We start from the raw sequence: 16,553 nt of genomic DNA, 5'->3' as shown, positions 1-16,553 counted from the left end.
CGCTCAGTTTCACTTTCAGGTTCCCATGGCAACACTGACAAATTTTTTGGGATTAGTATTTTTTTTTGTGGTTAAACCCCCCCACCCCCCCAATAAGTACCAAAAGGTAAATGACTTACAGCTGATATATGCTGCTGAATACTGCAGGCTTCATGGGATCTCCAACAGAATTATGCAATTTTACAACTCTTCAAAGCTGCAAGAACAGACCCTACAAAACCAGACAGTACTATATAGGTGTAACACAGTAGGGTAGAGGTTACAGTAATAATATAAAGTACAGGAATAATATAAAGTACTGGAGTACTTGTGGCACCTTAGAGACTAACAAATTTCATGGGCTTATGCTCTAATAAATTGGTTAGTCTCTAAGGTGCCACAAGTCGTCCTGTTCTTTTTGCGGATACAGCCTAACACGGCTGCTACTCTGAAACCAGTAATAATATAAGAGACCTACATGAATAGGGAGAGGAGGGAAGGACCCAGGAGGGAAAAGGTGGAGGGGTTAGGTGGCATGGAAGTCGGACAGTCTTTGAGCCGTTTGAATGTTTTTTATTCAAATGTGTCTCGAAAGGGGGCCCAAAACTTCTCTGAATGCATTTAATTGATCTCTAAAGTGATTACCTATTCTTTTATTGGCTGCTAACTCAGAAAGAAGTTGGTCCAATAAAAAATGTTACCTCACCCACCTTGTCTTGCTCATGTCCTGGGACCAACACAGCTACACCAACACTAAAAACAACTCAGGTCTCAATAGGACTGCTCTATTTTGGGCAATTTTTTACAAATAAAATCTCATGTTTTTGAACATTTGAGGCTGGCAGTGCTGTATATGATATGACCAGGTGTAATTTTTCAGTGCACCCTGCCCTCCAAACATACACCGTTTGGGCTTGCCTTCATATGTCCATGACGTTTCCAAGCTGCTCTTTGGTTTCATTTGTGCTACGTGTATGTCTCCCACTCATCGCTGTGTATAGAAACCAAGCTGTCTAGAGGTTTGGCTCTGTTTACACACACTGGCTGGTCAAAGATTATTTCTGGCTGTACGTTATTGCTAATCCTGGCAGAAACGTTTCAGATTTTTGAAATTTCAATTCAAGATTTTCATGAAAAAATGTCAGGTTTTTCTAATGATTCTCTTCCTATTGTCATAACTTCCTTCTTCCTACACCCCAGGGTCAGTCAGGCAAGTTCCATCAAACATCATAACATGAGGTCACATATCACCTTTGTGAGGACAAACTCTTGCAGGGAAAAACTCAGCAGTGAGCTCTATAGATCAGAGCCTTCTCTTGCTGAAGTCAATGACAAATTCCTGTTAACTCATAGGGTCCCCAATTCTGCTCCCCATGGAGTAGACACCTATGGCGTTTCTGCCCGATTCTTTCCTTGCGGGAGGGTGATTTAGGGTAATCCACAGCCTTGCAGGGCAGCAGATCTGCTCTGAACTCAGAGGCTGGATCCTGAGCCATCACCATGGGCTGACCTCCCCTTCATCTACCTGCCCTGCCTCCCTGTCTGTGTACTGTCATCAACTTCCCCCTACCAAGACTGTACCTTACATTCCTGAAAGGAAGGTAGGAGACTTTGAGAGGGAGTTGTTGCTGAACGCCCCCTGCAGTAGTTACCAAGAAATCTACCAATCAGCTAGGGATGCATGGCACAAAATGTAGCAGCTCTGCCCCTCCAACCTTCATTTCAGCTCAACACCCATCATCCAAGAGCCATGTGCGCTCTTCTCTTGCTTGCTTGGGTTCCTTCTACAGCACAGGGTATGGGATCCATTTGTGCATATACTTTTATGCATCAAAAGGTAAAGACAGTTGCCACATTTCCCAAGAAGCAATTTCCTGAATGGCTTTGATCCCTGGGCTGCCTTATAAGAGGCCAGTTTGCTCTTTCAAAGGGGAACGAATCACATTTTCTTTTTTACCTAAAAGTCACAGCAGTTACAGATAATTGCCACACTGAATGATTGTGCTGAGATCATTGCAGGTGATGTTGAAAATGAAGCACAGGGATGGGGGATCCAGGTTCTGCTCCCATCTCTACAGTACACTTCCTTCGTGACCTTGGCCAGGTCACTTCAGCTCTCTGGATTCCTATTCCCCCAACTGTGAAATAAGGAAACTAATGCCAACCTCACAGTAGAGCCGAAAGGAGCCACAGCATAGCAAAACGTGGTTTGTTACATTATTAAACTCTATCACAATAGTGTCCAGAAGCCCCACCTGCGACTGGGGCTCCATTGTGCTAAGTGCTGAATAAACATGTACTAAGAGATTCCCTGTCCCCAAGAGCTTACACTCTAAATGGACACATTGGGAGGGGAAACAGATGAAATGATTTACCCAAGTGACAGAGCCAAGAATCGAAGCCAGGTCTCCAGAGGCCCAGTCTCCTGCCCACTCCACTGGACCACACTGAATAGCTAAGGAGCTTTACCTTTAATTTATTTTTTTTAATACTTCCTATTGCAGATTAGAAAATTCAGAGCCTGTGTTTAAGAAAATTGCCTTTAGAGAGTATGAAGCAGATTTTAAGAAAGCAAAACCAACAGATACTTTCTCAGGTAAGCAGCAAATAACTTTCAAAACCAATGTCTTCTATGGGCAGGAACACGTACCTGTATTTGTATACCCATGGCTAGCATATACTGCAAGCCAAGCAAATATATAGAGAATTTAGGTGGCTCTTCTCTATAGCCCAGGAGCCAAAAGCCCAATCCCTTAAAAATATTGGCCTTCGTTATCAGTATTGATTAAACTGGAGAGGGTTCAAAGAAGAGCCACAAGAATGACTACAGGGTTAGACAACATGCTGTATAGTGATTGAGTTCTCAGAGTCTGTCTATTTAGCGTAACAAAGAGAAGGCTAAGGTGGTGACTTGATTACAGTTTATAAGTATCTACGTGGGGTGCAAATATTTAATAGTGAGCTCTTCAGTCTAGCAGAGAAAGGTATAACAGGATCCAGTGGCTGGAAGTTGCAGCTAGACAAATTCAGACTAGAAATAAGGTGTAAATTTTTGACAGTGAGAGTAAGTAACCATTGGAACAATTTACCAAGGGTTGTGCTGGATTCTCAATCACTGGCTATTTTTAAATCAAGATTCAGAGCTTTTCTAAAAGATCTGCTCTAGGAATTATTTTGGAGACGTTCTATGGCCTCTTATACAAGAGGTCAGCCTAGATCAGAGGTTCTCAAACTGTGGCTTGGGACCACAAAGTGGGTCATGACAATGTTCCCTCTAATTTTTGACAGGTAAAAAATTGTGTGCGCAAAAAATTTCTTCTGTGCAAATATTTGTGCTTTTGTGCAAATTTTTGTGCGTGCCGTGTTTCGCTGTGTGCACAGGGTTTAGGATCTGTGTGCGCGTGCAAACATTGCATGTTTCTAATATATTGTTATGATCATACTGTTGCAGAATGATCCCTTCTGTGGGATCATTCGTGCTCCTGGAACGTCATCTGTGTGATGGGTCTGTATGCGGTGCCGTTGCTGGCCATACAGGCGTACATACTGCAGCATTTGCAGAATATGTGGGCACCCATTTCTGGAGGCCGGTTTGTGTATTTCCAGAACTTGAAAAATGTGGGTGTTGCTCCCTTCCACTGCTATCAATCTCCCACACGTTTAGCGCTGTGCAAAACAGTCGCACTGATCACACTCAATCCTCCAACTCCAGGCTCTGTTTGACACCATTTGCCATCCTCTGCCTGGGCTCATGATGGATCAGTGCACAGCTGCAGAGGCTCTCCCCTTAGTACTCCCCATGATGGATTCCACCACTCCTCCAGGAAGAGATGTAAGGTCACCAGGGGAACAGGTTCTGGGACGTATTAGCAGGTGGGGTGGGTTGCTGTACGGGGGGGTAGAAGTGGAGTAGTGGCTTGGTGGGGTCGTTCCCTTTGACTTGGATTTTTAAGCAAGCCTGTGTGGGGGACCGAAGCCCTGAACCACCACTATTGATTTTGGATAAGTCTTGGAACACTGGGAAAGTTTCCAGAAGACTGGAAGAAAATTTATGCCAGTATTTAAAGAGCATAAATGGGATGACCAACTGGACGCCAGCAACCTACCGTGATCCAACCTGCAGCGGCGAGTTTCTGATTAGATCCCTCCTGGGTTGACACTAATTTCTGGGATCTCATCCTCCCTTCTCCTTCTCCTGACCCATTTCGAGAACACAGCATGAAAGGCAGTGAGTAATTGGCTGGTCGCTCATTAGACAGGGCCAGTGGTTACCAAGTGGGGAGCAATGCACTCTCTCTGTAAAGCAATTTGTAACACTGCCAGAAGAATGTCACAGATCTGGTTGGGCGCTCCCTGCTGGCCACCCACTTGACTGCTGTGAGGGGAATCCAAGCCTCTGGGTTCCTGGGTGCGTTAAGGCTCTGGGACCTGAAGACAGTCTAGCCCCTGCCCCGATCTTGGAGTCCCTAGGAATGCACTCAGGGCGCAGACTTTCTGTCTGGCACCTCCCTATGAGAGCTGGAACCCTCTCTTGAGCTGCCGAGCCCCTGGGCACAATGGTGACTCTTCAGGCTCCGCTATACTCAAACACACCCTCTCCCTACACTCCACTCCAAGGTTTAGTTGAACAGGAGGCATGTGATAATTGTGAGGCAGATAACACACTCTCACGCTCTGCACAGAGCCTAACACAATTGCTCTTTTACTTAATCACATAAAGCACAAGACAATACAGATCATATAGAACACAAGAACCATCCTAAGCGCAATGTGCCTCGCTAGCTCACTCTTCCCTTGGGAGTCCTTGGAGGGACACCTGTGTCCAGGAAGGTAGGCAGGCAGGGTTTCCCCTGCCTCATGCAGGCTGTTACATGGTGGGTGGCTTATCCCACATGGAGTTTCCTTCCCCCAGCCTGTGACCTTGCTCTCTCCTGCACAGTGCTTCCCCTTCCTGTGTGGCTCTCTGCATTGATATGCCCCTTTCCAATACTTGGCTTCCTTTGTTCTATCTTTTGGTAACTTTTCATTGGTCCATAAAAGCCCTCCCCTCAGATAGGATGGGTAAAACTGGCTTTTCCCTATGATGCAGTCACTGGGTGGAGTGAGGTGCTACTCATTGACAGGTGCTACGTATTTACAGGTAAATGTCTAGTTAAATAAAAAGAAACCACCTTTGCAAGGGTTTGATCCATTTGTGCATCAACGTCAATGGAAAAAATCCTTTTGACTGCAGTGGAAGATGCCTCAGGCCATCGCTACAATACCTTTCTTACCGACCCCATTTCCTCAGCATGCGTTCTGTGACTGCAGGAGCTTTTCTTCCCTGATTGTGAGTATATCTACACTGCACTGGGAAGTGTGATACCAGCGCAGGTAGGCATACCCACACTAGCTTAAATGTAGCTAACATGGCTAAAAGTAGCAAAGAAGATGCAGGAGCATGGGCTTCAGTGTGGGCTCCTCCTAGGTATGTACTGACATTGTTAGCCTGCACCTGGGTCTGCGCTATTGCATCTTTTCTGCTATTCTTAGCCGTGCTAAAAGCCGATTGGCAAGGCATTCCCATGCTAGCAACTGCATGTCCCACTGAAGTGGAGGCATACTTTGTGTTGTGAAGGCTGTTGCTCTGCATGTTGCATTAAACACTCCCTAAGAGTTCTGTCTGCTTTCCTAAAACTCTGCTAGTACTGGTGACTAATTCGTAAGGGGAGAAATCCTCTCCCCAGCTTTTAAGCTGTCTGTTCACTAAACTTTCCATCGCCAGGAAACAGCCTTTTCTGTTCATGTGCAGAATTTTCCGATGATTTTCAGTGTCCTTTGCTGAATATATAATTCACGACCTCATTTACATTGGGTCACATCTGTTAGAGCAGGGGTGGGCAAACTTTTTGGGCTGAGGGCCACATCTGTGTGGGGAAATTGTATGCAGGGCCGGGGCAGGGGGTTGGGGTGCAGGAGGGAGTGCGGGATGCGGGAGGGGGTGCAGTGTGCAGGAACCGGCTCAGGGCAAGGGGTTGGGGCAGAAGAGGGGTGCAGGTTGTATGAGGGGGCTCAAGGAAGGAGATTGCAGTGCAGGAGGGATGCGGAGTGCAGGAGAGTGCTCAGGGCAGGGGTGCAGGAGGGGCGCGGACTGTGGGAGGGAGCTCAGGGCAGGGGGTTGGGGTGCAGGATTGGGCTCAAGGCAGGGGTGCAGGAGGGGTGCAGACTGCAGGAGGGAGCTCAGGACAAGGGGTTGGTGTGCAGGAGGGGTGCGGGGTGCGACAAGGGGCTCAGGGCAGGGAGTTGGTATGCACAGGGGTGCAGCAGGGAGCTCAGGGCAGGGAGTTGGGGTGCAGGAGGGGTGCGAGGTGCAGGCAGGGAGTTGGAGGGAGGGGTTCAGGCTCTGGCCCAGCGCCACTTACCTAAAGTGGCTTCAGGGTGGCAGTAGCGCACACAGGGGCCAGGGCAGGCTCCCTGCCTGCCTGCCCTAGCCCCATGCCGCACCGCTCCAGGAAGCGGCCGGCACCAGGTCCCTGTGCGGCCCCTGGGGGAGGGGGGTGCACAGGGCTCCATGGCCTGCCCTTGCCGCGCCTCCAGGAACCTCCCCCGAAGCTCCCATTGGCCGCGGTTCCCCGTTCCCGGCCAATGGGAGCTGCGGGGGGTGGTGCCTGGAGGCAAGGGCAATGCACAGAGCTCTCTGCCTGCCCCCCCTGGCCCCAGGGATGTGGTGCCGGCTGCTTCTGAGAGCGGCGCAGGGTCTGCGCCACCACAGGGGACAATCCTGCCGGCCAGATCCAAAGCCCAGAGGGGCCGGATCCGGCCCGCGGGCCGTAGTTTGCCCACCCCTGTGTTAGATCCTTGTGTGCCTTTCCACCATTTAGATATTTCACAGCTAAATCACTGGATAGCCTCAGTTCTCATTGCACTGGCATTAAATCCTCTGCCTTTATTTTGTGCAACTTGTCCTTTAACAGGAGTTCACCCTCCCGCTCAGGAGAAGGTGCCTCTCTCCCTTTCACTAAGATGCACCATTTGATACTCATTATCTCTTGTTCTTTTTTATGCTGAATTTCTGCAGGACTTCTGGGACCAACTCTGCATGCTGAAGTGGGAGACACTTTAGTAGTTCACTTTAAGAACATGGCCAACAAACCACTGAGCATTCACCCACAAGGCATAGCTTACAACAAACTATCAGAAGGTATGTGCTGTAAAATGCCATCTATTCTTTTTTTCTACTCAAGACTATATAATCTTAGATAGAGAAGGGCCGAAAACCAAGTCCAGGGTATGGACACCATCGACCTTTGATGTCAGGTCGTAATTTGGGCAGCAAGCAGGATGTAATTTGGTCCCCAAGAAAACATGGGCTCCAAGGCTACCTAGGGACTTGAGGGGAATGCCTAGTATAGGTAAGACAGTATGTGTATAGGTCTCTTATTTTCAATCCATCTCTCTGAGTGCTGTGTGCCTTTTGGCAAACAAATCATACTTTTGTTTTGAAGAGGCTGCTTCTGTGTCACTGCGTACTACCACTGACCACAGGCTCCCCAGGAGAACCTCGTGCAGGTGCCAAGTTGTTGGGCCTGCTCAATATCATGGTTGGCAACCAGGGAGGTGACCCAGAGACCAAGTCAGTGAGTGGTTGGATCAGGGGATCTCACCCCAAAAAGAAGTGGAGGCACAGCCCTGCCACTTGAAAGGGATGCAGTTGGGGGACTGGAACAGGGTCTCAGAAGGGGTGGCCTACCCAGGGACTATGACAAAGGGTACTTGGTATCTCCCAGGAGGAGCTCAGCTTCTTGCAAGATCTGACCTTTGGCTGTCAGATGTTAGAGGCATGGTACTAATATACCCTGCTGATTGTCTAGAATGCCATAGAGACCAAATCAAACTTGAGTAAAGCTATCAGTTTAAAACAGTGCCACTCTATCCTGCCAAATGATTTACCAACATCCAATTTGACGTTAACTTCTTCTAACTGGCGCTCAATCAGCTAGATTGCATAGAGCATAGAGCATAGATTGCATAGATTGCATAGAGCTGCAAGTGCAACAAGGGGGTAGAAAATAGAGTGGTGAGGGAGGAAATGCTCAGAAAATCCCCCAAAGACTGATGACCTGTGACCTTTGAATCCAGTCTGTGGCTGTTTGTGCGCTAAATGAACTGCACAACATTGTCCTGCCTCCTCACACGCTGTTTACTCCAAACAGCTACAGTTTTCAGAAAGAACCTTATCCTAAAGATTGGGAACTATCCTCCCATACAGTAAATGTTTAAATGTGTGTGTTAAAGAAAATGTATTTATATCCTTTCAGTTCCAAGGCTTTAGAGTTCAAGGTATTTGCCACCATTGGTAATGGGTTATTTATTACTGAATATGCACCCAATTTGCACTTTGTGTTTCATTTTCACCAGTGCAAAGTGAATGTAAAGCACTTCCATGTCAGAATGGTAGCATTTTACACTCCCTTTGCACTGGTGTCAGTGACTGCACGTGGGCTGTCAGCTTGCAAATATTTAATTGCATTAGGGTTGATGATGTCATAGGTGGTTCAAATGTTTTGAATCTCAAAACAATATCTGGAAAAATGTTCTCCCTTTTCAGCACCTCTCGAGGGGGTTGGGATTTTTTTCAGATGTTGAAATTTCAAACTGTGTGAATACATTTTTTTGCAAAAACGTCCAAGATTTCCCAGCCCACCCCTCCTCCACCCCTCCACCCTCCCCAGTTGTAGATGATCTTGTTCCTTGCTATTAATCAGTTTGTCAGGAGAGCTCTCTGAGGTTTTGTTTAATGCCTTGTTCATATGGTGGGCCCAAGAGGAGTTTTGCTCTCAGCTGAGTAGGAGCAGAGTCAAGCTCTGTGTTGAGGAACGATCACATGTCACTGAAAATCTCCGATTCTGTTTGATGATGGTTCAGGTTGATATTTCACTGATTTCTCATCTTATTTGCAGCTAGAATTTTGATAACCTCCATGAAGCCTTCTTGTTAAGTGAACATTTTTGTTGGCTGTAGACAATGCAAACAAATTAAATACATAAATGCAATGTTATCACCATTCAGATTTGTAATGCACAAAAGTCGGAAGGCTGCAGTGGCTCCTACAGGGCCAGTGTTATGGAGGGGGGCTGGACCAGGATCAGTGGAGAGCTGGTGAATTGGGCAGCTAGTACCTTCTCAATCACTCCTGAATCCAACCATGGAGAGGCTGAGCAGTTGTACTATGCTCCCCCACCACATCAGCCTGGGTAAATGAAACCGACTACTGGTCTTGATTCTGCTCTCAGGGACACCAGTGAGGATCGGGAGTAACTCTGCTGAAGTGAATGGAGTTACACCATTGTAAAGCTGGTGCAGGTGAGAGAAGAATCAAGTTCTTTGTGTATGGGTGGCAATGGTAGTAAAAACCCTGTTCACACGTTCATCAGTCCCTCCCTCCCTCCCTCAATGCCACCTCTACCTCCCTCTCTCGACTTCTACCTATGCAGGTTCCCTGTATGCTGACCGAACATCTTCTTTTGAAAAACTGGACGATGCTGTGCCTCCAGGCCTGGTGTATAAATACACGTGGGAGATCACTGCAGAAATTGGGCCTAAAGAAGCCGACCCTCCCTGTCTCACCTATATCTATTACTCACATGAGAACATGGTGGTGGACTTTAACTCCGGTCTGATTGGAGCATTGCTTATATGTAAAAAAGGTAACCAAAATGCTTTGGGTAGACAAAAGCTATAAAATGTCGGCTGGTCTACTGTTTCAGTGGCCTAGCACGTTCTGATAGTGTTGCTTTCTGTTGTGGTAATGATAAAAACAAAAAAACATAAAAATCAAGCTTGAAGATTGTATCATAATGTGAGAAGGCATTTCATTTCCCGCTTCCCTTCTCGTGTTTCTGGGCAGGCAGTTTAGAGGAAATTGATTTTTATTTCCTGTCTTTATTTTAGGGCTCAAGGTTACAGTGTTCGGGTCTAGCTGTAATGCACACTAGTTTCTGGAATAATTCTAATTGTAGGCAGGGCTGGTAACACCGCTTTATATTAAAGTTGCCTGACATTTCCCATTTTGAGACCCCCCAACTTCAGTTGCTTATAACTTTGTGAAACTTTAACTGTTCAGGCTGGAATTTACCATTCCAGGTGTCTGCCTCAGATTGAATTATTTTGGAAAGTTGTACCCAAAACTGTTCAACTGTTTCCGAGAACGAGGCTAGGAAGAAACACTTTGTTTTGCACATATTAAAAAACCACTAAGACTGTTTTGTTGAGAAACTCTAGCATCCTCATGCTTTGGAGCAGGAATGTGAAATTTGGCAAAGGGGGGGTGGCCTTTCTGTTAGGGATGCGCTTTTTCTGTTCACGTGAAAATCTGCAAAATTTGGCTGTGTTATAAGCCTTTGAAAAATTTCAGTTTGCACATGCTTAGTAGTGTCATGCTAGAGTTTAGTGGCTAAAATCTCCACAGATTCTGTCTTCACTGAGCATGCTCCATCCCCTCATTGATAGTAACTGCTATTCTATATGATCTCAAACAGACATTAGATACTTGCAGCAGATCTGAGATGGACATGAATCGGTGATCTAAGGGAAAGTCTCCTTAGCTCCTTGTCAGTCCCCCGAGCCATCCATTCCACAGGATTATATGTTTTTCCTTTGCTAAAGGCTAGTATATGAGTTATTTAGTTTGGTTCTCTCCTTCCTTGAGAAAAGTTTGTTGTATGGAATGACTTGGGTAGAGCACATTGATTAAATGGGTTTGTACATTTAGTCGTTCCAAAAACAAAACAAAACAAAACCCGGAGCCCACAATGTGATACACACAAGTTCACCTCCGCACACATAGACTTCAAGAGTCTTCATGTGAGGGTGGGGTCTGCCCACTCACACTGCATTGTAGGATTGACACCATAGTCACTAATGTTCCTTTCAAGAATTTGGAATGTTAATGCTCTTGTATTATAAATTATCTATTATTATAGTCTCCTCCTCTCATCAGAGCTCTTTCCCTTTCGGTGTTTTATTGTGATCCTTGCTGGAAGGTTCTGATGATGTAGCTGATGTGATTGTGTATATGAATATTTTGAAAATATTTATTTTCCTTCCTTGTGTCAAGCTTCTCCAAAGTCATTTATATCTGTCTGAGTCCTGGGTGCAGCGCTTAATTTCTGCCAGGGCTGAGCCCCAGCACCTCTAGACTGAGCAGTTCATAGCCCCGGCACCTCAGGTCTTCCTGCATCACTTATGAAAGTAAAAAAATTGCTTGAGCCCCAGCACCTCTTTCATTACAAATTAAGCACTGCCTGAGTGATACAAGTCAAATAAACAAGCAATATATTGAAAACAAGTTTGCATTTCTGATGTTTCTAATCTATCGGAAGAAACAGTGAGATGAAACTAGGTTTGGGTGGGATGGCAATACATATGTGTATACAATATAAATGCATCTCACCTCCAAGTCACCAGTCCTATTCTCTTCTGTATAGGTTCTTATACTACACTCATCATTGCAGTATCTGCCCATGGCAGTAATGACCAAAAATCCTTACCATGTGAAGGGTACTTGCTTGTCTGTGTGAAATGATTTGGGGGTCTCAGTCCAGTACCAAGGGGGCAGCTGTTCATATTGACAGAAACTCAGCTACACCTGGCATTGATCTGGTAGTCCCAGAAGAGAAGCCAAGGACTGAATTGGACCTCAAGACGAATTTCCTCTCTCACTGTCAGAGATGGTCTCTGTGGCACATTACCGGAGTAGTTTAGAGGGAGCTGATGCTCCCTCTGCTGAACCTGTTCTGTGGATGCTAGAGGCTTTCAGTCTCCAAAGCTGCCAATCCAGCACCTTTCCCCAGAACTAAATTCACCTCAAGCACATTTTGAAAAGACGTCCTATGTGCCCAGGTGCAGCTGGCACGTGTGGAAAGCTCATGGAATAGATCTGGATGCCTTTTAGTTGATGTGAGCTGCTTTTATTTTTGCCTTTATCTGATACCTCTTGTTTCCTCCCACAGGAAGCCTGAAGAAAGATGGGACACAGAAGCTGTTTGGCAAAGAATACGTGCTGATGTTTGCTGTGTTCGATGAAAGCAAAAGCTGGCAAAAATCAACCTCTCTCCTGTACACGATTAATGGTTACGCTAATGGGACGTTGCCAGGTACTGTACGTACTCGTGGCGTCCAGCCAGAGTCCACAAACTGTGTATTACTCCTCACTGCAGCATACACTACAGGGCTGTAGAAAGCGAACAGAAGGAGTAGAGTGGCACAGACTCGTGTATAACCTTACGATGAGCATCTGGTTCCACAAGGGAGCATGTGTGCACTCCCAACCACCACCGCTTTCCCCTGCAGTCTGCCCTTGGTGCCAAGAGCACATGGCTTCCAAGGGCGTGGCTGTTTGTGCAGAGAGAGAATTAAATCTCTTCCTGCCACCCGCTGGATAAGGAGTGAGGTTTTTCAAAAGCACCTAAATGAGTTAGGCACTCAACTCCCATTGGCTTCAATGGGATTTAGACTCCTAATCCACTTAAGTACTTTTGAAAATCCCACCCATGGCCTATATAGTATCCATTCTAGACATGGCCATTGAGATATCAGAGAGACTTTATTAAAAGTGCAGAGTGGGTATTCACTTTTCACCTACTGGTGGGAATTAATGAACCATTCTGTGATTCTGGAATGATTCACCTGTATTCTGAACCCTGCTGTTTTGTTTCAGACCTAGGAGCTTGCACATACGATAACATTAGTTGGCATTTGATAGGAATGAGCTCCAAACCAGAGATTTTCTCCATCCATTTCAATGGGCAAGTCCTGGAACAAAATCGTCGCAAGGTCTCGACCATCAGCCTTGTGGGAGGTGCATCGACCACAGCAAACATGACCGTGAGCCAGAAAGGAAGGTGGCTGATATCTTCTCTTGTCCAGAAGCATCTGCAAGGCAAGGGAACATCTGTTCAGGTGGCAGTTATACAGTTAGAGTGTCTTTCTTGTCTCTTCCTCCTTATCTCCGAAAGTGCTGCTAAGTTTGTCAAATGTGGTGGCTAACGCATTTGGGATCATCCTAGGAAATCAGTGGAAACAGGGCATTTTGTTTGAATTAGGGTTGCAAGATGGGGCTCATTAGGATGACTGCTGCAAAGGGGCTAGAGGGCAACAATGAATATAACTTAGTTTTTAACTCTTTGGAAAGTGCTCAGATGAGCCTCATTATAAAAAAAACCTGGAGATTGACCCGCTTTTTCAGGAGAAACAGAGAACTTTTGCAGTTCAGTAGGCAAAAAATCTTTTCTGCTCATCTTTAACAGTGGATGTTAGTTTCCCCCTCGAGTGAACAGATCTCTGTCGTAATGGATCAGTGGATTCCCTCTTGTGAAAGGTTGGAGGGCTCATTTAACAGAAAAGGGGCAGTTCTTGCTGTCAGTTAGGCTGGTATTTTCAAGGGAGGCTATGCGAGTTAGTTGCTGAGCTCTCAGTGACTCCCACAAGCCCCTTTGAAAATACCACCCTTAATGCCTGCACTCTTCTTTTTTTTCAACCTGAATAGACTCAGGTCAATGAGTGAATGTTTTCATGCATCCTGAGCTGATGGGCTGTAGGAATGCCGTGTTCATAGGACTAAGAGTAACCATTGTACTGTGTCTCTCTTCAACCAGCTGGAATGCACGGTTACCTCAACATAACAGAATGTGCGGGGAAAGATGTGTTCAAGAAGAAATTATCCTTTAAGGAATTGCGTATGATTAAGGACTGGGAATATTTCATTGCTGCGGAAGAAGTCACCTGGGATTATGCTCCAGAAATTCCAGAGACCATTGATAGGTAAAATGGTGAACTATACTGTGCTGATGAATGTTAACTTGAGGCGGCTTAGGAAATGCGCTATATAATGTAAAGTCCTAGCCCTTAAGAACTCCTTCTGCATATTTTTCACAGGAACTCAATCTTGTAGAAGAGGAGGAATATTAGAGGCAGGGTTGCATGGTATTTATGAAATGCACTATATAGAAGTCCTAGGGTATGTCTACACTACAAAATTAGGTCGATTTTATAGAAGTCGATTTTTAGAAATCAATTTTATACAGTCGATTGTGTATGTCCCCACCAAGTGTACTAAGTCGGTGGAGTGCATCCTCAATACCGTGACTAGGATCGACTTACGGAGTGGTGCACTGTGGGTACCTATCCCACAGTTCCCGCAGTGTCCGCTGCCCATTGGAATTCTGGGTTAAGCTCCCAGTGCCTGATGGGGCTAAAACATTGTCAAGGGTGGTTTTGGGTAGATGTCGTCAGTCGCCCCTCCCTCCCTGAAAGCAACGGCAGACAATCGTTTTGCCCCTTTTTTCCTGGGTTACCCATGCTGATGCCGTACCATGGCAAGCATGGAGCCCACTCGGCTCACCGCTGCTGTTGTGAGCATTGTAAACACCTCGCGCATTATCTTGGAGTATGTACAGAAGCAGGCTAAGAGACACCAGCACGAGGATGATTGTGATGAGGACATGGACACAGACAGTCCTGAAAGCATGGGCTGTGGCAATTGGGATATCATGGTGGCAGTGGGGCTGGTTGATACAGTGGAACGCCGATTCTGGGCCCAGCAAACAAGCACAGACTGGTGGGACCGCATAGTGTTGCAGATCCTGGAAGCCTAGGGAGTCTGACACCGCAAGGCAGCAGGAGGTTTCCTAGGCGACTGGTGCTGTTGTGCAGACGAAGGCCATGTCTATTCGACAAAATGATGTCGACCTAAGTTACATCAGCATACAGCCACTGCAGTAATTACATCAGTTTTGCGTGTCCACATTGTGCTCTTTTTGTTGGCGGTGCGCATTCTCACTAGCAGCACTCGTATCGATGCAAAACGAGTCGCGCAGGGGTGACTAGGAACATGATTTCAACGTCTCATAATGCAGTGTTCTCCATCCCATAATTTCATCTGCATCCCATAATGTTCCACGCCTCTTCTCAAAATCCCCACAAACCTGTGCATCCCTCCTGGCTGTCCATTATCTGTGTCAGAAGCATGGATCCTGCACAGCTCTGCACTGTTGTGATGAGTGTTGTGAGAATGGCGTGCCTGGTCCTGCAGTATTTGCAGAGCCGCCAGATTTGCTGCAGGGAACGTGACAATTTCTTGGAGGCTAGATTTGCTCTGGGACATAGAAAGAAACAATTCAAAGTTGTTGACGGCATTCATGATGGAGCTGGAGCTGGGCCGGAGAAAGAAGCACTGACGGGTGGGATCACGTCAGGTTTGGGAAGATGAGCAGTGGCTGCAGAACTTTCGGATGTTCTTGGATCTATGTGCCGAGCTCACCCCAGCCCTCCTGCACAGCAACACCAAAATGAGATCTGCACTGAGAGTGGAGAAGTGAGTGGTAATTGCACTGTGGAAACTTGCAATGCCCGACTGCTACGGATCAGTTGGGACTCAGTTTGGAGTTGGGAAATCCAACAAGTTTCCACATACACAGGTCAGTTATGTGCAGCTGTGAATGTCCAGCGTGGTGTGGTAGGGATAGTGCAGAGGCCCCAGAATGCAGTTCTCTTTGGGCTGCAGAAGGAGGCGAGCACAAGATGGTTGAACCTGAAGCTCAACAAGAGTCTGCAGCATGTCTGTGTGCTGCTTGAGAAGCGCTAGCATCTCCTGCTGCACATCTCTGTCCTTTTCCTGCACCTTTCTCCTCTCCGCTCTATCTCTGGCCTGCTGTCCACAAGGGTGAACATCCAAGCCCCGTGCTTAGTATCCAAAGCAGCAGAGGCTTGCAGGATCTCTTGGAACATGCCATCCCTCTTCTTCCTTCTCCTCCTTATCTGGCTGAGCCGCTCTACTGGTGTGGATGGAGAGACCCCCCCCACCCCAAGGCCACATTTCCAACTGCAAAGGGTACAATGCACAGAGGTACTACTGAGAGTGTATTCAGAAGATAAATGGAAACTTGGTAAACTGAACTCACTCCCCTTCATCCACACAAGTTGCAAGCACTAGATTCTCATTTCTCCTTGTGATCGATACAGCCCGGCTGCAGTCCAGTCATCATGAGTACAACCATGAAGGGAAAGGGTGGGGGACGATGGGGATAGCTCACGGGCATGAGTGTATGCATCTAGGGCAATTGAACAGAATACTGGCACTGTTTTCCACAGGCGGTGGTGATTTTAGCTGATATCTTACTCCTGAGGGTAATGGAGGCTGGAAGGGAACAGATCCTGCAGGTATCTGGCTGCAAACCAGGGCCGTATGCTGCCTGTCCGTGTGCTGCAATGGTTCTGGTTGAAGTAATCGCTGAACCGTATGCAGGAAGCTGCCCCTCCCCTTAAAAGCCCCATGAATTTTTGGAATTCCATTTCCTGGTTGCCCAGCTTGGAGAGCTCACCTAGCAACTGCCTAGCTGACCATGCTGGCTACATGTTGCAGACACACTCCTGCCTGTACGACACAGGAGGTGTTGGATCTCCTGGATCGTGGGGAGAAGAGGCTGGTCAAGAACAGCTCCGATCCATCTGTAGAAACTTAAATATATACAAGCAGATCACTTGGGTCATGGGAATCTGACTTTCCAGAAGTTTTCACAGACACTGCAAGGGTTGCA

At 46.7% G+C, this 16,553-nt stretch overlaps 1 protein-coding gene across 1 annotated transcript in view; it reads left to right on the top strand.

The window, feature by feature from the left end:
* Positions 1–16,553, top strand: part of F5 (coagulation factor V) — a 63,928-nt gene that overhangs the window by 1,130 nt on the left and 46,245 nt on the right. Inside the window, exons 2-7 of the mRNA XM_037908821.2 lie at positions 2,484–2,575; positions 7,037–7,159; positions 9,453–9,665; positions 11,970–12,113; positions 12,677–12,898; positions 13,614–13,779. Coding sequence (XP_037764749.1) covers positions 2,484–2,575; positions 7,037–7,159; positions 9,453–9,665; positions 11,970–12,113; positions 12,677–12,898; positions 13,614–13,779 — 960 coding nt within the window. The remainder of the gene's footprint in view (positions 1–2,483; positions 2,576–7,036; positions 7,160–9,452; positions 9,666–11,969; positions 12,114–12,676; positions 12,899–13,613; positions 13,780–16,553) is intronic.

The sequence above is a fragment of the Chelonia mydas genome, chromosome 1 (genome assembly GCF_015237465.2).
Source record: "Chelonia mydas isolate rCheMyd1 chromosome 1, rCheMyd1.pri.v2, whole genome shotgun sequence".
NCBI classification, from domain to species: Eukaryota; Metazoa; Chordata; order Testudines; family Cheloniidae; genus Chelonia; species Chelonia mydas.
Note: the sequence above shows the minus strand (reverse complement) of the source record. Positions and strands in the feature narration are given on the sequence as shown.